Here is a 21785-nt window from a genome sequence, read left to right on the forward strand (position 1 = left end):
AATTCATATGGTATCAGTGGTATCTAGGCATTTGGGACAATACATAATTAGTTTCAATTCCCTTTGAGAGGGAGATGTGGATGTTAAAATAAATTGCTGATGAAGCATATACTTTGGAGAACAGTGTGTTTCAAAACTTTGTGCAATATCAGCTATTTCTTTTAATGGTATGGAAATATAACATAAGACCGAGAAGATTTATTAGGGGTAGTTTTAAACCATTCTTATTATATGAAAGTTCATAGTTTGCTTATTTAGGATAGTTACTAAAACAATGATAATGGCAAATATTTATAGTCCTGTTGGGAAAACATTACTTCTGTACAACTTCTGGCACCATTGTTTGTAGCCAATAAACTAACAATAATCATTTCCTTGTGTGTGAATAATCTGTATTACAATATTTAAGCATTAAGTAAGGCTTGGGCATTTAATTATTAAGAATTACTCTTTTATAAAAGTGAACAATGGATGTACTGCAGAAAAATTGGCACTTGCAGTGTAAGAAAACTTAAATGGTGAAATAAATATATTTAGGGAGAGAAGAGGAATAGAACTTATAAAAAGCTGATTTTATTAAGAAAGGGTGAAGAAATGGCCTCTATGAAAGGAACTGTTTTGCTACCAGGAATAAATATTCTAAACTAAATTGTTTTTTCAATGTAGACTCTCTGGTCATTTTTACCTGGAGGACGTTCCTTCAAAGGTTTTGATTTGACCTTGACCTTAGAAATAAGTTAGGCTATGAGATATACATTATAAAGAGAAAAGACCATGTGGAAGCACAGTTGACTGTGTCTTTTTTTTTTTTTTTTTTTTTTGAGACACACCAACTAAATTTGTACCTTCTCATCCACTGTACAACTCTACAGAGTCTGAACTATGAAATTGGTATGGGCTATCATCATTGTCTTAAATATGCTCAAAGCTCTTTTTTTTTTCTTGAGAAATGGAGCCCATCACTTAGATGAGGATGAGCATCATTTCAGGTTTGCTTATTTTGACAAACCTTGGGTTTATGATCAGTGCCTCAACCTTATCCAGCCTAAAGAAAATGAGGGGTTTGTTGTGACACTGCCTGGGAAGAAGTCCTCAATTTAGTTTGTTTTTCTGATGACATCTATGGTGTTGAAGTAGAAATATTTAAACACTACAGTTTGTAGAGTAAGTACCTAATGTGCAAAAAGCACCTCTGTGTGGGAGCATGTTCATTTTCTGCAGTTAATTTTTTTTTAAACTAAAAACAAATAAACAAGTCCAACCACTACTTCTTGTGCCTAAAAAACAAATTGAATAACTAAGCTCTCAGAGTCAGAATCTTCAGCTTTGGCATGACTGAGGACTGCAATTACAGCCTGGTCAGTAATAATGACAGATTTTAGTGTCTGCTTTAGTGTGCGAAACACTAAATTATAGTAAATTGAAAAATGGGTAGTTTATTGTCCTAGAAAAGCATTTCTCAGGGGACAAAGATGATTTAAAATCATTTGGAGATGGTTTTATTCTCCCCACTCTTGATTGAAGGTACAGTAAAATTTCATCTCTTTGCATAGTAATACAAAAATGACAATATTTGTGAGTAGTCTCTTTGGAAGAGAGGCTCATTACCATGTGCTTCTCCATCCTAAACATATCCTTATCATAATTTTTTAGTACACAGCATTAAACTCAATCTTTTGGAAAATGTCACAAAGAAGTTTCTCTATCCAGAGGACTTAATCTTATAAGTCTTTTCAAGTGCTGCTTAAGAGTTTCCAGCTATCCTGTCCTGGGGCATCCACTCCAATGTGTCTTGAGAACTAACTTCTAGAATCTCACATACTGCCAATGAGTGTGTATGAAGACTTTAGAAGAACTGGAGGTATCACTAATGACAGATACAAACACAGCATGGGATTTTTTTAAAAGAGGGAAGGTATGCATTCTGTAATCCAATGAGCTTGACTCCCATATTCTAAACAGACAAAATGGTACTAATCACAGAACATCATATGGAGGAAAAGTGAAAATGAAATAATGGTCTGACTTGTCAGCCAGCCCTATTTTTGATAGGAGTGTCATTTGGTAAAGGGGTGGCAGCACATAGCATCAGTATATGGAGAGAAACTGTGTGTACTTGAAAAGATGAGGTATGGGGTCATATGAAGATGGATTCCTGGATAAAACTCATTTGTTATGGGATATTGGGGAAACCATTTTGACTTTCAGCTTCAGTTTCTGCATCTTTGAAATATACTCAGAAAAAATCCCTACCCTCACTGCCTCTTGCAGTTGGAGAAGGGACAAACATGAAAAGCTAAATGGAAATATTTTGTTAAGCTTGTAAGTCTAGATGGGCATTAATTATACATAATGACAAGAACAGCCAGTAACTGGGTTAAAGGAAGATGTATAGGGGCATTTCAAGCTATGCCATAGCAAGAATAGAACCTCCTTCGTACTGTGTTTTCAGGCCCATCCAGAGATGCTAAGCAGAGAACCAGGAGAGAAAAGTGGATCATGATCTCTGGATTCTCTCACTGATTATCCAGGAGTTGGGGGAAGAGACCAGAAGGCATATATGGCCTCTTTATATGATCTTTAAAAATACTACAAAACATATATTGACCAGGTTATCACAAGTGTGAGGAAATGAGCCTCTGCATTCAATGGAGGCTTCTTTACCCTAAGACTAATTTTTAGTTTTAAATATCATAAAATTTCTCAATCAAGTAGAAAAATAAACAAAAGGATATTGCAAACACCAATGTACCAGCCACTCAGATTTAATAAGGATTAATCGAAGGCTTAACCTTTCACCGAAAGGTTTTTTGTTTGTTTGCTTGCTTTTTTGAAGAAATAATACATGTTATGTTCAACATGGTAAGTTAAACATACTTCTTTCTTTGGGGAAATTCCACTTAAATGATGGTCTATTACTGATCATTTAAAGACAGGCGTACATTTAAGGAGAGAGAGAGAATAGACTAGGATGCATTGGTGGATCAGATATGTCAAGAACTTTCTGAAAAATAGTAAAGAGAGAAATAATAACTGAGTTGTTAGCACTGAGAAGTCAGCACCTAAATATCAATCTGACCCTGAAGATTTAAGATTTGGAGGTGGCAGGGTTCTTGTGAACTGGGATGAAATTTGTGCCTTTTCAAGGCTGATTCATAGTGGGGTAGGGAAGGGGAGCATGGGTGGAATAAACGAACTCTAGATAGGGCAGAGGAGTGGGAGGGAAAGGTAGGGGGCAGGGGGTTAGCAAGGATGGTGGAATGTGATAGACATCATTATCCAAAGTACACATATGAAGACATGAATTGGTGTCAACATACTTTATATACAACCAGAGATATGAAAAATTGTGCTGTATATGTAATAAGAATTGTAATGCAAAAACAAAATTATGCCTTTTCTGAGATGAAGCCTGTCCAGGATTGAGACCATTGGATTCTTCTCTGCATCACCCCCACCTATCTCAGAGCATTAGGCAAAGCAGCTCAGGGGACAGGCTTATTCAGAACACAAGTGCTCAGTAAAATCAGCTACCTGAATGATGAGATGCCCTCCCTTCTCCTCATGACAAGGGCAGAGTCCTGAATTCCTTTCCTTCTAAAGCATGAATGGTCAAGAAACAGCATAAACCATATAGATAAAATGTTTATTTTTATATTCTCTCTTGTTTAAAAGTCTTCCAAATGGAAAAAAAAAAATGGCAGAGATTTAATCATCCCTCCTGTTGGTCACCATCACCACTAGTACAACCTTTAGCTCCTATCACCCAACTAAGAGCAAAGAGGGTATGGTACTTGTTTAGTGAGTAACTGTTGGTGGTACATAGTTAGAAAAGTGCTCAATCATTACTGCAAGTTATTCTTGTTCACTGAGACTATTTCTATTTAAGATGACATGCCTTTCCCCTTTCTTTTTTTTTAAAAAAAGAAAAAAAAAACTATTAATAACATATTAATAGGTATTATTTAGATAACTTAGAATCTAAATTACAAAGACCTACTGAAGTGGGTCCTAACATGCATTCCTTCCAGAGTGCTTTCTAGATAATATGTCATATACATACTGTTCACCTACATGTTAACCATAGACATACACTTGTAACATTAAAGATAGGAAAGATGCCTTAAAGATCAGAGTGTTCAAGATGTGTTTCTCAATCAGCTGACAGACAAACTGAGGCTAAATGAGGTAAGGAATTTGTCTGAGAATACCCAGGTACACCCAGAACCAGAGGTGTAATTCTTGAAAATGATCTTTGATTATCAATGAGAATATATATTAACCACTTCCAATTTGTAAACCACAATGTGGGATTTGAAAGGCTATATAAATAGAAAATAATTACTAGAAATTAATAGGAATTTTTAAGACCCCAGGTAGACAAACTTATTCAATTCACTGTCAAATTGCTCATTCATTCCCCCCTGAGTGTTTGACTTTATGATAAAAATCACTCTTGGTCAGCATCCTAACCATCTATGGTTCCAGTGTTAGAATTATGATTCTCCAATGGAGTGCTCAAGGTAAGAGATAAGAGAATCCCTGGAGAAGAAGTGTATTTTTTCAAATCACACAAGATATTAACAAATATGTTGCTCAAATAAACTCTGTGGAGTTGGAAAAAAAGTAGAAAATTACTTCTAGAGATTTATATGTTTTAACTGAGTAAAGGAACCTGACTTAGGAAATTAGAATAAAATATGAAGATGCATACAAATCAGAGTAATCATCTCATTTCTAAAATTTAAGCAGATTCCTAAGAGCAGAAGCATGATTCCCTTATAACTTTTCTTCACCACTAAAGAACCTCAGATCATTCATGCTCCTCTTTCTAGCCTAAGAACATTTTTTTTTTTTTTTTTACTGAATTTCATTGTAAATGTTTATCCATTTCAGAGAAATGGATACATTTCTCTTTCTTGGAAAGTACTTAAAGTATAAGATTTCTATAAATGTTTCCTAATATTCCAAATTATAGTTGTATTTTATATTTATATACAGCTGATGGTCATTTTATGTCATTTCATAAGAATGCTTTTATTGGGAGTGCCTTGAATCAAATCAAAGTTAAGTATTTAAGCTGACTTCTGGTCAGTTACACTGAGATTGGTCTTGTAAATGAATAATTTATTATGGAAATGGCTTATATGGTAAAGGAGCACAATATCTGGAAGAATATTGCCAGGAAGGTTTATGGAAACACATTCTATGATTTTTTTCAAGTATATTTTTTAATGTTTAAAATTTGAAGAAATCAATAAGTATCCACTCTCAAGGACAGTATGTGATTTCCTTAGCAACACTGGCTCCATTCAGGGGTGCAAAGGTGCCAAGGGAGGTCTGTTGTGCTTCAGGGCACTGCCTGTGCTCTTATTCTGCTTGAAACCCTTACTTCTTTGCTTTATGAGGTCCCTTCCCCTTCCGGTCTCTGTTGGAATGCCACTTGCAGCTCCTCAAACTAAAATATATTTCCTTGTTATTCTTTCTACCAGTACCACTTTTCCTTTGTAGCAGTTATCATAATTTTAAGCTGTATATTTTATTCATTATTTATTTACATATTCAATGTATTTTTTTCACCTCTGTTTAACTTTGGTATATAGTAGATATACAATTAAGTATTATTTCATAGCATAAAGAAAACACAATTCTGCTTATAATGGGCATTTCCACTCTGTGTTTATCTTTTTTAAATTTTTTTTGTTGGTTCTTTTTAGTTAAGTATAACATTAAGATATATTCTGATATAGTCAAAAAAATATGCAATAGAATTTGCCTTATTCAGTTCCCTCACCCCCTCACCCCCTCCTACTTCCTCGTACTCCTCTCTTTCTCTCTACTGACAATTCTGAAATTTATTTATAGTGTTTTTTTTTAAGTTAGTGTTATGCGGATATACTTGATGTTGGGATTCATCGTCCTATACTCATGTATGTACATACAGAAATTTGGTCAGATTCATTCTGTTGTTTTTTCCTTTTCCAATCCTTTCTTCCTTTCCTCAACCCCCTTCATCTACTCTGTTGATCTTTCCAGTATTTTGAAGGAATTCCCTCTCCTTTTTTTTTCTCCCCATTTTCTTTTTCATTCTGGCTAAAACATCTTTGTGGTTTCAGTTTTGTTATTGGCTCCAGTTATTATTTATTGTGTCTTGTCTACTCTTGAAATACACAGTGATATGCTAATATTGATGAAAATTAATATGAAGTTCCTGGTGATGAATAAATTTGACACTTTGTTTTTCTAGTTCATTTGAATTAGAAATCATAGTAAGGCTTACAAGATACAAAACACATATGGGATGGTTGTGCAGCTTTGAAGGATGCAAATTGTAGGAGAAATTGTATATAGCTAGCATGGGGAATATGAGAAAATGATGAGATGTGAGATGGAGACAATATTCCAAAGGGTTTAGTGAAGTTGTGATTTTATCCTGGAGCTTAAATAAGTAGTAAAACTTTCATATAAGACATTAATATAAAGAGATAGACTACTTTTGTTTTATTTTTTAGAAAAACTATTTTGTATAGTGATGGGTAAGATGGGCTGGAGGAGAATATCTAGAGACAGAAAGCTCTGTTTAGGAGCTATGGTAACCCAGGTAAGATATAACAAAAATTTAAAACCATTGCTGGCCAGGGAGATGGGGGAGGGAGGAGGGATAGGGAGCACAATTGTCATTTGGGAGGCGCACAGCAGAAGGGCTTACTGAGTCAGTAGGTGACAGGTGGTTTGGGATGAGCAGAGAAGAACAAAATTTGTAATCTGAGGTTGTCTTTCAGATGTGTTCTCTTTCTCTTTCACACACATTGTCTTTTCTTGATCTCTCATTCTGTTGTATCTTCTCCTATTTTATTGTCCCCTCCCACCAGTTTATCCTTTCTTTTTCACATTTAGTTTTGCTTTTATTTTTCCCTTAGAGTATTTTCATTAAAACTTTTTCCAAGAAGAACATACCTCTGTACAAGGTTGCTTCATATAATATTTTTTTTCTATAAGCATGCTCTGAAAGGATGCTTTACTTAAAGAGAATGTTTTAAGATCAAAGTCTGTAGATTTATCGAAAGTTACTTTCGTGTTTTACACCTTCACCAGATGTTACTGAGTCACTGAAAATAAGGGATGATAAAATTCCAGAATTTTATAAATGAAAACAATCTTTTGAACAAAGTTAGAAAATAAATTCAGTTTCATATATTAGTTATTGGTTGCAACAAAATTAGTTCTTCAAAATGTCATAGATAATGTTAGTGTTCTGTATTTCAAAGTAAATTCCCCAAACTAAGAGGTGATTTTTGAGTGCTACTGGTCTTGGCTGTGCTGAAATGTAATGTGTCATTGTCTCTGGTTTGATTGGGAGGGTTCACTCGCATTGTGCTCATTTTGATGTCTTAGCGGGGGGGGGGGGGGGGGGGGGGCGGGGAAACAAACTGAGTGATGCCGTTTTAGCATAGTTATTTTCCGTATCTTTGGAACCTTGACTTTAGTGATATTAAACTGTGAAATTAATAATACTGGAACTCCCCTGTCTTGTTATTTGAGATGATAAATGTCCCTAAACTCTATGAGAACAGGTCTTTCATTGTACGTTTGTCCCCTGTAATAGCCCTTGTCCCTGGAACAGTGCCTGGCACCATAATATTTAAGGATGAATATGTTAAAGTTGCTTATTATAGCCAGTTTTCACCTTGACATAATAAGTGATTTTTGAATGACAAAATTAGAGAAATAAACATCTGTGTAAATGTTCTCAACAATGTGAATCTTTAAACATGTTCAATTAGTTTGTTACTCTGTGTATTAGCCAATTGCTAATGCTAATGTTTTGAGTATCCAGTGATTAAACATTCTCTCAATATATTGATAAAGATGTGAAGCTAAAATTAAGATGCAGGCCCCCCTAAATCAGCCACTCCCCCAATTGAAAGCAGCCCTATAAAGGATGTAAGACTTTAATCTCAGGAGATGAGATGAAAATAATAAGGAAATAGTTATATTTTTATTTCTTCATTTACATATTGAATTTTTTTATTACATTTATGCTAGAATCTGCTAAAGAGAAGTTAGAATTCATAAACCTGAATCTGCTTCTACAAGTCTGAGAAACTTCATTGCACTGTTTTTCGGGATGTTGTTGTTAGGCTATGTGGAACAAACAGCTGGTTCATCACCTCTTTATGAAGGAAACTTGCCAGGATCTTCTGCAGGGGCTGGGCAGGATTAGGACTTTGCTGGTCTTTGAGTCAGTTCTTAGAACTCTACTTTCAGTCCTAAATTTTCAAATTGTATCAGAGAAAACATTATCTATAATGAGACTGTTGTTCGAAATAAAGCCCAAAGCTTTCCTTTTCTCGGACCATGTTTTAAGCAATTCTATTGAGGATCTCCTACTAGCCCCTACTCACCAATGAACTTAAAGAGTTTCAAGCTCTATTAAAAATTTTGGAGAGTTCATAATAATGGAATTTGCTTTTCTCCCGATTTATTTTGTGGAAGCCACCAGAAATAAAGTGTACTTCTTAATTGTTCAGTTAAAAATGTGTAGTTTCCTTTACCAAATTGCAATTCTCCTAACTAGAACTTCATTTGCATTTCTACTGCCCTAATCTCAAAGACACACCATTTTTGCTTGTACATTAAGTTGAATTAGCTTTTATTATAGGAGGAGAAAAATCACTTTTAGGTATATAATTTGGCTCTGACTTTTCTTATACTGTTTTCAAAAAGGTTACTTAACTATTTTTTTGATGCATTTCTCTACACATCCCACAATATCAGTAACTGAATCTTTAATTCCCTTGTTATAACAGAAAGAATTTCTTGAATTCTTGCTACAGTTCCACCATCCTCATATTATGCTTTTACAGCAATTCCCTAGACTCATGGAGGTGAAGGATGAAGTTTATAATGGTACTGAATACCAAACTGTTGCTTGATTTATTCAGGAAGGTTGTTATATGCTGGGATCAAGTGACAGCTTAAAAGCTAGTATAATTCATCATCATCAGTTAATTTTCACTGGGTGTCCACTGGGTGCTAAACATCATACAAGGCTCTTTGTCAGCATGTATGTGCCTGATAAGGTTGATGGAATTCTAAGAATATGGAATCTTGTCCTTAAGGAACTCTCTGTGCTATGAATTAGGCAAGTCAGCAAATACATGGTGTTGTCAAGCTCTGTGTACAAAATGTCTGTAACTAAAAACTCTTTATTTTTGCAAACGTTTCTTGTCAGTAAATTAAGACAGCATTCTCATTAATATCTATATTGCCACCAGGAGAAAGGACTGTTGGATAGACCAAGCATAGGTGATAAATCTGGTCCTGTCCTTGACTTACCAGCACATGTTTATTCTTGTGTAGACAAGTGGATGTTTTTCTCCATACATGAGAGTTCACATTGTTTTTACCTAATGAGATTCAGTTACCTCTCTCACAAACATAGATGTACTTTGTATTTCCCCAGTAAGAGACAACTCAAAGCCATATCCAGATGATGCATATAGAGACAGTGTCATGTTGTTCCACAGACCTCTAAGTGATGTATTATTTCTCCTCTGAAATGACTCAGAAATCTACCCTAGATCATATCTGGATGTCACTCCTCATGTTCCTGCAACATATGTCTTAAAGCATATCTGTATAATAGTGTAATAAGAGAACCACAGTGTAAACCTAAAGTAAGTGCTCATTTAGGGAATATACAATATTCTGCTGGTTAGGGATGGTGTGGAAGACGGTATGATCAGGGTCTAGCCTATGCTCTCATTGTTGAATTTCTTCCCTGATCTTGGCCTGAGTTCTGTGGCCAGCAGATTTGTTGTCTGCAGGACTTTCTGCTAAGAAGCTTTCCCTTGTTTGATGTCCTTCATGACCACCTTTGAGAAAAGGAAGAGTCCCTTGAAAGAGCCTCCACAGTTCTCCTCTAGTAGGTAACAAGGATTTAGGCTTAGGCATTATCTCAGGGTAGAATAATCACATGTCTTTAGTATAATTTCTTTAATGTTTTTGTTGCTTGTTTATCAGTTGCTTTTTTTTTTGGAGGTGTCAGTGGAAGAGACTCCATTTTCTGATAACTGTCACCAAAGGAGTCCCTAATGATCTTTGACTCCTATACCTTGCCTTGCCACTTTGGAATTCTGGATTCTCCCAACTCCCTCAGTCCCCATTGAATGGTTTCCTGTTATCTTGTTATCTGCTCTGTTTCTGTGGGTGGTGAGGCTTTTCCCTGGTGTTATTCTTCCCTGGGCTTTGTGTCTTCTGAGTGATCTGCAAGGGATTAGGGAGAGATTTAAGACAGCCTGGAGTTCTAGGATCCCACAGTTCTTTCTCCTCCCTAACATCCCTATTCCATTTTACAGCACTTTCATTAGCACACCTAAATTGAGACAGTAGCAAATAATTTGCTGGTGTTTAGCTAACATACATGATTATCTGAATTTTAGCCATCTCAGATTGTGAGCTGCCAGGACTGTTGCTGGAGGTTGTACATCTGTGAATTGCACAGAAGCATTTTGGGTCTGAACTCACCAGAGTTTGTACTCTGGCTTGGGTGGATTTTTGAAATTTGTCTATGTAGAAGGATGTGCTGTTTTCGATTTACACAGTAACAAACTTATTTGCATGTCATTAGCAATAGCTGTGTTGCTTACAGGTGAAACATCTTTTAATAAAGTTGCCTGTTTTTGCTAGTTGCCTTTCACCTTGGACAATTAAGAGTTTTTTGTTTTATTGTTATGATTACTGAAGGTTGTAAGAAGTCCAGTATACCAGTCCATGAGCCATTTTCTGCAAAGTACCCTTACATTCTATCTTCAACATACACAAGATCTGCATCCTAAGAACCAATGGCAGCTACTACTTTAGTACTATTTGGAATTGACTATTGATTATTCAGCCAGGATGGAGGGATCTCTTTCTGCCCCCATTCTTGCCTTTTCTTAGCTGACTTCACATTTCAACAATATACTCTTAATGCAGATTTTGATGTTGGTTCAGAGTTCTTAGTTTCAAGTATTTTGGCTTGTATCCTTGCCTTGTCTGGGGGTCTGCATAGCATAAAGAAGATAAAGAGACCCCAAAATGGGCTGGGTCTAGGACCTAGATCACAAGGCAATTCTGCATGGTCCAAATGTCAACATTGACACCTATGTGCTGCATGCTTCCTGATGGCAGGTCTTCTTACGTTTGTTGTGGACCTTGCATGCCATGATCAGCATGGAAATCCTCCAGGTACATCCTGAAGTTTTATATATGTGAAGTTTTTGGTTTATACTTTATCGTTCCCACCAATTTCAACTATTATCTGCTCGGATTTTACTGAAAGGTATATCTCTTGATGTTTGTAGATGCTGAATTTGGTTTAAAAAAAAGTATTTCTGAATTGTTATTTAAGATTATAATATTTGAATAATCATATCCCATTGTGATAGACTTCCAGGGACTTCTTAAAATTATTATTTAAAAATAAATACAAATAGTGATTAAAAAATCTTTATGGTGAAACATAAAAAAAATTGAAGAAATGTTTTTCAGATAGTCTGGAGACCAAATAAAGTAGTAGCTAGCTGTTCTGTACTTATGGCCTTGCTCTTGCTTTTATAATTCAGATTAAAACTTCTGTTTATTGAGACATATTCAAACAATAGTAGGGCTTTTCAAACTTCCGCTTGTCCATGAATCGATTCTTTAAGAAACCAAAGAGATATCCTTTTTAAAATCATTTTCTTTAACAATCACAGATGTATTTGTCCTGAATATTCCCATTATGACCTATTAGAAAACTCAGCAGTGAGTCTTATAACCAAATGAAGGCATTATTCCCTGTAAAGCTTATGTCTTATAAAAATTCTGTATGTGAAATGGATTTTAGAAAGATCATACACTTAATGCCAATTTTTTATTGAATTAATTTTTTTATGATACAGAAACACTAGGCTATTTCTTCTGAAAAATACTTATAAACACATCTGAATTTATTTATTTAGTTATATTCATTATACAATTACAAGTAATTACAGGCAGAGATCATTTTTATCAGTTGACTCGAATGATGGAAATACCTTCTGAGTCAGAGAGCAATGAGATAACAGAACCTAATACTGTCTTACCATGAGATTATATGAGAAACAGTATGATATGTTTTGAGATTCTCTCTCTCTCTCTTTCTTAGCACGCATACAAACGCATGTGCATACACACACACACACACACACACACATATATCTGGTAGATGACTATCCATATGAAACCTGATACTTAAACTGAATATATTCTGTTCTCAAATCCATGAGTGATGGACTCATATTATCCAGATAAGTTAGCTAGAAACCATGATAGATCATAAGGCCAAATTTGTCATTCATTTGAAGATAAAAGCAAGCATTAGGGATAAAACTATGCTAAGAGCCAATATAGTAGAGGTTTTTGATCTTCATTGATGTAGGGTCTGTGGCATTTTTAGTAATACATACACATTTTAAAGGAAATGCCAATGTATTCTTTAAAAATTGTTATTTTTAAATTTCTTCTATCAAGTTGTGGTTTTTCAGAAAAATGCAAAATAACGTTACATATTTATTTGAAACATCTTTATTTGCAAAGAGGTTTGAGGTTGATTTATAGGAAAATGAAGAATTAGAAACACAGTAACATAGACTTAAAAAATAAAGCCAAATAGTAAACCAGAAAGAAATGGGAAGAAATTATGTAGGGAAGGGAAAAACAAGGGTCTGAGATTGGAAAGTCAGGCCTCTCCAAAGACCCACCAGGATCTATCACTCTCTCTCACTTTGTAAGTGAAGGTCAGAATGCCCCTAAGGAGTGAAGTTACTCTCTTAAGACCAAAGAACTAGAAAATTCTGACTCTGGAAGTCAAACTCTAGTTTGTCATGTTTGAAGTCTATACATGTCCCATGATCTGTTTTTACCAGGATCTTATTTTAGGGAACCTCTAGCAGTCATGAACATTAGCCCTTCCATAAAAGAGACCAACTTATCTCAGGTATCCTGGGACTGATCTGGTTTTAAAACTGATTTCCTTTTTCCAAGACATCTCTTAGTCCTGTGCAAACTGGAATGGCTGATCATCCTTCCTTATAAAAATGTGATGGGATTTGATGTAATTGTCTTCAAATGGCAAACTAAGACTGAGATGGCTACTTTTCCTATAGAACTACATGATCACATTACTGTATCTTAGCAATAGTCCCATGTTGTATTGTAAACATTGCTTTTTTAAGATTAGTCACAGGGGATGTGTTGAACAGGGTCTTTCTACAGCTACTGATAGATTATTTCTATTCCGAGCAGACCTTCACTTAAAGATTTCTTCATTGTGAAAAACTGGTGTGTTTGGAGTCATTTGAGCTATGGACCATTTATATATATTACACAGATATTCATTGTACATACTGTTAACAGGCCTTAGTAGAAGCTGCTAATGTTTTATAAGGCATCCCAGTGTTCACTGTCACTTCAGTAGGATGAGAGTTAACTTTTTATGTAACTATGGGAGATGAGCATTCTGGGTCAGTGGGAGGCTCTGCTCCCTGCTGCTATACAGATCCTTCTGTTTGGTCTCTTCAACCTCCCTTAAGAAATTTGCCTTAGCTGTGGTCAAAGCTGGGTTGCTGCCAAATACAAAAAAGAAAGCCATGGAGAAGGCACACCCAAACCTTAAGGCCCAGGCCCAGAAGTGGCAGAAATAAGTTTCTCATTCCTTCAGTGGGAACATGGGTACATGAAGCTAATGTCAAGACTGGAAAATAGGATTAGCCATCTGCACTGGACAACGGGGGAAATGGATTTTGGTAAAAGCTTGCCAGTCTCCTCCTGCAGGCATAATTTAAATACGCTTAAGAATTTTCTAATTTTTTTTTTTTTTTTTTTTTTTTTTTTTTTTTTTTTTTTTTTTTATGAAATGCAGAAAAACGATTGCCTCTCCAAACAACTTTTAACATTCTCTCTTTTTGTCTGAGATAGTAGTACCTCCCATTGCCACTTGGTGATTTCTTTGATAATAGTGTAAACTGAATTCATGTTAAGGATGACGTAAGATGTGATAAAATCTTGAAAAATTCCCTCCATTCTATGAGGATTTGTTTCTCAGGAATTGATTGGGATCTTCAAATTGATTACTGTTGCAGAAAAGCTCAGAATTCCGGAATATATTTTAATATGTTAAATATACCCATTAAATAAAAGGAAGATGGAAAATGGGATATATGACGAGAGTGCAAAAGCTCAAGAGTTAAGTGAAAAATTTTAGAAGACCCTGGGAGGGGAACAAAGGAGACATTATAGTAAATACCAGGTGCCTGCAGACTGTGTTAAGTAATAGCCTAGAAGTTCACCTTGGGCATCCAACTGATGAAAAAGTGGGGCATTAGCACATTTATATTAGTTGATTTTAGCCTAAATTTACTTTATGGAGCAATAAAAAGCTAATGTAGTTTTATCATAAGAGTCCTATTGGAGTAATGTTTTATCTTTTTAAAGCTGTTGTATATACATGCATATTTTAATGTATATCAAATTTAATATGCTATATTGTATATGTGAGATGCTATTTTTACATATACATTCATATATATGTTTATATATAATGTCTACCTTTCTTCTGAGTGTGGGGAGTATATGTGCATGCGATGTATATATGTATGTGTGCTTGTCCCATAGCAATCATATAATAACATAATACTGGGCACCCAGTAAAAACTCAGTAACTGGGAAAAGTAATTTAGACTTACTCCAAATCATCTCCCCCTTCATTTTCTATATTGTCCATTCTCTTGATGACAATTTTAAATCCTAAGCATTTAGTTTTATTTTTCCTATGTGTACATCAACCACTTAAGCTTACAAAGTGGCATGAGAATCCTTTTGTAATTTTATTAAATCTGACTTTTATAAAGAGACTAGTGACTGAAGATGATTTGCACAGGTTAATAGATTATATGCCAAAGCAAAATGTTGCTTTGTGTTGCTATACCAGTGGCTGTAGTTTCAAGTATAGTTATTACTAGTTAGAATATCACCTGTATTTAAAAAAAAATATATCAAAAGAAATTCATGCTATTGACTCATTTACTCTCATATTTATTCTTCTTATTGAAAATCACCAGACCTAATTCTATTGGTCTCCTTCCTGATTGAAAACATTTGAATCTAGAAAGCACAGCATTTCTTAAGACATTTGTAACTATTCATCATGGATATTAAAATTACAATCATACTGCATTGTGTGAGCAATGATTTTTTAAAAAAACTCTTTACACATATGGGAAGCGGGTGACCAATGCTCTCCAGGTTTGAAGATGCTGAATGTTCTTATAACTGGTATTTGAAATTTTGATGTTATTGCATTCGTTACTGAATATCAAGAATACATTTTTCCCTCGTATAGAGTAAATTTGAAATGGGGTCTTTTGTAGAAGCACCCGTCCTGTTTAGAGTGATATAACAGATGCTGAATGTTCACATATCAAACAAAATGCTGGCTTTCTGTAGAAAAGAGGTGTCAAAAAGTTTCTTTGTACCTTTAACGCATGTGATTATGTAGTACAAAATGCAGAGTTTGTAAAATTTCTTGAATATACAGGCAAAAAAAATGAATAATTCAAAACAACTCATAAGTTCTACATTCTATTGTCCCTTTATAACGCAGGCAGAAGATAGCAAGGCGCTCCCAATAGAGCTGAATTTGCACAAGTTACACCTCTGAAAATGCCAGATGGTCTATGGTCTACTTTTGAGAGCTGTCACATATGTAAAGATTTGAAAAAAGAAAGACAGCTGAATGAGAGCAGTGGATCATTAAAGGGAGAGCGAGGGTCCCTAGGCATCACTTGTGTTTTAAGAAGCATTGTGTCATTCCCATATTAACGTGCTTTTTCTCTTTCTTTCTTTTTTTTTTAAAGCCATACACAACTTCTACACAAATAAGGAAAAGAAATCTGTTTCAAACCAAATAGTTGTGGTTTAATTGCTCAGACGGTTTTGTTCTTTATTTGAAAATGAAAGCATGTTTCCTACATGGTTGTAATTGTAATTTTACTGTTACCTTGAAATCATACCATGAAAAATGATCAACCAAGTTAATTTAATGTCTGTTGAGACAACTAATATAACTAGGATTTATCCAGTTTCCATTTCACTTACTACACACATCTGGCAAAATTATTCAACTAAAAAAATGTTTTAATGTTAAAAAAATGGAGTAAGGAGGTAATTTTGGGTACCTTATCATAAGATAAACCACACTAAAAGCAATTAGGTGACAGTGAAACAGAAATTATGTACTATCATTTATCTGCCAACAGAAATAGAGGTTGTTTTCAAGATTGAAATGTAGGTAAATAATTAAGGATATCACTTCAGCCATACTCAGTAATTTGCAAGGAGTCTATTTTGATAGTAGAAAAAGGTCAAATTTGTCAATTTTAAAATTTGGTGGCAAGACACCGTTGCCTTTTACCACTTTTATTTTTATTTATGGAGAATGTTTAACTCTTACACTAATAATTCTGAGTTATCTTGGATTATGGAATATGATGGGACAGTTTTGATTGATGAGGACTCTCCCTAGCATTGACCAATGACATTTCAATTTAGCCAAGTTCTCAGATTACTTAAATTATTCTTCTGAGGGGAAAAAAAAATGGCCTGAAACATTTCATATATTTGGGGAGATTACTAGAAAGTGCTCTAAAAAGAACACCAAATGAGGTTTAAATGCCTTCTTTGGCATCCTTTTAAATACATATGCATAACTAGCTTTAGGTTCAATAGCAGTCATTAGGATGTCATTCCGGTTGATACAAGAAGTTACAGCAGTAGCAAATTAATCTCTAAATCAAACAATTGCACATCCGTAAGAAACAGAGCTCCTGTTTTAGAAGGCTTGATTGCAGATTTTGGTCATGAGAAGGATCATGCAGCTGCTTAACAGAGAGCAAGCTTTTCTTCTGTTTCTTTTCATTCCATTTTAGGAGAAAAGTATTTTGGTATCTTTTATGACCATTACTTTGAGTATTCTCAAATATTTACTTTTTTACACAATTATTCCCCTTGTTTATCAAAATAGAACTGAAAAACTATAAGAGGATTTCATATATTAGTTTTATAAATCAGGTATTAAGGTTAATAGGCTTGGTATGAAAGCGTGCTTTTTCTGGCTAAACAACAATGATTTTTTTTTCTGGAAGTATTGCACATTTGTGAGTAGAGTATTTTGATATGTTAAAACGCTTTTCTTCAGGGTAGGATGAAGACTTAGGATATGTGAATAAGTACTGAAGGGAAAAATGGTGTGCCAAAGACTCACTCAAGTACATACTTCTTTTGTGTGTCAAAAAATATGTACCAAGTCTTAGCTAGTCGGGACAATAATCAGATAGCTTTGCATGTGATATTTTTTCTAACTTGAGTAGTTCTTTGTTGTCACATGTGATTTACATTTCATAATTGTTCATTATCATAAGCAGTCTAATTCAAAAAGCAGCTTTGGATTTTGGAATACCCAGAAATTATGGAATAATAAATGTTGACATTGAATATTTTTGTTCTTACTGATTTTTGTTGTTGTTGTTGTTGAAAAGCTGTGATTTATGACTTTGCTTAAGATCTACTCAATCAAATTACAGGTTGATTTTTTCTATATTTGTAATTGGTGCATTACAATTATATGTAATGGTGAGATTTGCTGCTACATATTTGTATATGCACACAACATAATAACTTTTCATCAATATCTTTCCCTGGTATTTCCTCTTTCCCTTCTCTCCTCCCTCCCCTAGTCCCTTTCCTCTAGTTTGCTGATCTTTCTGCTACTTATTTATAGTTTTTTAAATTAGTGTCTTGTAATGTAAAGATTTCCTGTGGTATATTCATATATGTACATAAGAAAGTTAGATCAGATTCATTCCACTGCCTTCCTCCATTCCATCCTTCCTTCCTTCCTTTAATTCCCCTTTGTCTACTCCACTGATCTTTCCTCTATTCTCTTTTTTTATATCCCACAATGTTATTTTGGATTAGTTTCTACATATCAGAGAAAACATTTGAATTTGACTTTTTGGGACTGGCTTATTTCACTTAGCATAATAGACTCCTCTTCTACCCATTTACCTACAAATGCCAAAATGCTATTCTTTATGGCTGAGTAATACTCCATTGTGTATATATACCACATCTTATTTATCTAATCATTTGTTAAAGAGCACCTAGGACACCTCCACAGTTTAGCTACTGTGAATTGTACTGCTATAAACATTGATGTCATTGCGTCACTGTAGTATGCTGATTTTAAATCTTTTGAATATTTGAATATATATATATATATATATATATATATATATATATATATATACACACACACATACCAAGGAATAGGAGAGCTAGGTCAAATTATGGTTCCATTCCTAGTTTTCTGAGGAATATGCATACTACTTTCTGGAGTGGTTGTACCCAACAGCAATGTATGAGTATATCTTTTCCCCCACATCCTCGCCAACATTTATTGCTACTTGTATTCTTGATAATCACCATTCTGACTGGAGCCAGATGAAATCTCAGTGTAGTTTTAATTTGCATTTGTTTAATTGCTAGAGATGTTGAATATTTTGTCATATATTTGTTGACCATTTGTATTTTCTTTGAGAAGTGTCTATTTAGTTCCTTTGCCTATTTATTGATGGTTACTTGTTTGGGGGGTGTTAAGGTTTTTGAGTTCTTTGTATATCCTGGATATTAGTGCCCTATGTGAGGAGCAGGAGGCAAAGACATTTTCTCATTCTGTAGGCTCTCTCTTCAGAGCTCTTGATTGTTTCCTTTGCTATGAAGAAGAACTTTCTAATTCAACGCTATATCACTTATTTATTTTTTATTTTACTTCTTGTACTTTAGGAGTCTTGTTAAGGAAGTCATTTCCTGAGCCAACCTGTTGGAGTGTTGGACCTACATTTTCTTCTAGCAGTTGCACTGGTCTTTTAGGAAGTGAACACCAGAGCCTGCACCCCACTGCCAAGGCCAAAAAACTCTGCCTCTCCAATGACTGGAGGGTCTCCACTTCCCTCGTGTGGCTGACACCTTGCATTGGTAACTTTCTGAATGCAAGCGTAGCAGCTCGTATATCTGCCTGTAGCTACTGAGGTGTCATGGAATGCGACACAGGAATTTACCAAAATCTGTATGTTCAGTAATGCTGGTAGCACAAACAGATATTCACCATTTTTGTTTCATTTTCATTATTCAAAGAAGTAAATTCACTTGTCCTTCTAAGTGTCATGTTATTAAAACGGTCTCTGATATTTTCACTATAAATGTTCTGCTTTTCATATGTTGGTATTTACTGTATCTGGAATTTTTGTGTATGAGGCACAATGCACATGAATGTGCATCTACCTGCATGTTTGGAGTTGACTGTTCCATTGGTTTATCTGTCTGTGCCTGGTCAAACGCCACACCATGATTTCATACCAAGATGTCATATCTAATAATTAAGTTCCACTATCCTCTTTGTCTTCCTTAAAATTTACTGGTGGTTCTTGACTCCTCTTCTTTATTTTTGGATAAGCTTTTCCATTTCCCTAAACAAACTTGTTAGGAATGTTAATAGGAATTTCATTAACTAAATAAACTGGGAAGAATTAACATATCAATAGAATTCACATACTTATACTCACTCCTTTTATTTGAGTCTATTTTATGCTTTTCAGTAATGTTTTGTCATTTTTTTACCATAAAAATCTCTGCCCACTTTTTCTTAGTGTAATTATAGACATGTAACAGGCTTACTTTTTTTGTGGGGGGGAAGGGGAGGATCTTTTTTTCTTTCTTTTTTCTATTGCCAGGGTAAAGAGTAAATTTTCTTGTATATTTCTTGATTGGCTACTGTTGGCGTATTGAAACATTGTTGATTTTTATGTGGTTGATCCTACATCCTGCATAAATCTGGCTAAATTCTTAATTTTTTTGAAAGTATAGTTTTTAAAGAATATTCCAGAACATTTGAGTCTGTGCACATCTCCACAATATTGTTTCTTCCTTTCCAGAATGCAGACCTATTCCCCCCCCACCCTTATTGATTGCTTATGCAGGGAATTCAGTGCCCTGTTGCCTAGGAGGGGTGAGTGGGCATTCTTAGCTGGGTGCTGACCTGAATCACAGTATTTCTAATTGCCAATGTTGTTTCAGTTTAAAGGATTTCTCTTGTTTTCCTTACTTTTCATAAACTGTTTATTTTAAAATCAAATTAATGAATAAATATAGAAAAGATTTTCTTCTCAAGGTTTTAGAATTAAAAAATGAAGAATATATTCCTCTTTTTATTGTTCAGGTTCACATCCTGAATTCATTGTTCCATTCATTTCAAAAGATAATTGAATAGTTTATCATTATTAGGAGTATCTGGATAATACCAATGTGTCTACAGTGCCCAAAGAGGGTCCTACATTTAGAAAAGGTTCAACTTTTGCTGAATGAATCCTGATTTACTTTTTCATAGTTTTGACTTCTTAAATATCTTCTAGAAATACCAACAACAATATGGTTTTTCTGCTTGACTTTTTATATCCTTGTATAAAGTGCTCCCACTTTTCCTTTTTTGATCTTTCTTTCTTCTCCCTCTCTCTCTCTCTCTCTCTCTCTCTCTCTCTCTCTCTCTCTCTTTGGTTTTTAGTTTTAGTATCATGAGTAAAACCTCAAATCTTGATGAGGGAATGCATGTTTGTGATTGTAAAATAGTAATTTCTTTTCTGATATAGATACACTTTTCCTGTGTTTTAATTTAGCCCAACCTCAACGCTTGCCCCAGCTGCAGACTTCAGCACAGGAACCTAGAGAGGAGGAAATAGTCAATATGAAGAACGGAGGCCACACGAGTCTGAGCAACGGAAATGGAATTCACCATGGGGCCAAACATGCATCTGCAGATAATCACAAACTTTCAGCTCCTGTTTCCCAAAAAGTGCATAGAAAAATTCAATCCAGCTTGTCTGTAAACAATGATATCAGTAAGAAGAGTAAAGTAAACGCTGTCTTTTCCCAAAAGACAGGTTCTTCACCTGAAGGTAAGTGTGAGAAAGATGCATACTGCATTTGACCCCATGTAAATCATATTCACTGGTACTTATTTGATCAAGCAATCATGATTAAAAATTCTTGTCTATTCCTCAAACAACAAATTTGGTAAGATGCTACTTCAGTTCTTCAAAGGAAAGTACAGGATACAAGGAAGAATGGAAAGCTGAAACCCTGCTTTTAGACTATCATCTTCTAGAGCGAGTAGTCATTATTTTAACTATAACTGCTATCTTTTTTTAATGCCACATTTAAAAATATGAATATAACATTTTGGTGGCATATATAAGTGTGTGTGAGTATCTTTTTCCGTTCTTGATGCAATATGTTATTCTGTACTGTACAGATAAGATTACCTGCCTGTATTTTTGTCTTGCAAATCGGTTCTTAAATATGCAAAGCTGAAATGAGAAAAAGTTGGGGTAATTTCTTGCCCTTCTCAGGGAGAAGACCAGCTGATCTATGTCCCTTGCTGACTGTCTTCAGTCTCCCTGCTGCTATCACCCTGCCTACACCCCTCCCTCTCCTTTCCCTGCCCCATTCAACCTCACTGTGCTCCTCCCTTAGTTCCTCCCTTTTACATACTTGGGCTGTGCTCTTTGATGCCTGATACAGATACACTTTTGTTGGTCTGCAGAGCTAGTTATTACTTCTCTGGTTTTACCTCATCCTGCCGTTGGCTGAGTTAAAGTCATGTTAAATAC

General features: G+C 34.9%; 1 protein-coding gene across 3 annotated transcripts in view; it reads left to right on the forward strand.

Annotated features, from left to right (window-relative positions):
• Window positions 1-21785, forward strand: part of Mdfic (MyoD family inhibitor domain containing) — an 88598-nt gene that overhangs the window by 36702 nt on the left and 30111 nt on the right. For all 3 annotated transcript variants that reach the window (XM_027926499.2, XM_071612721.1, XM_071612715.1), the window contains one exon: window positions 20793-21071. In XM_027926499.2, the coding sequence (XP_027782300.2) occupies window positions 20793-21071 (279 nt within the window). The remainder of the gene's footprint in view (window positions 1-20792; window positions 21072-21785) is intronic.

Source organism: Marmota flaviventris, chromosome 1, assembly GCF_047511675.1.
Source record: "Marmota flaviventris isolate mMarFla1 chromosome 1, mMarFla1.hap1, whole genome shotgun sequence".
Lineage (NCBI taxonomy): Eukaryota > Metazoa > Chordata > Mammalia > Rodentia > Sciuridae > Marmota > Marmota flaviventris.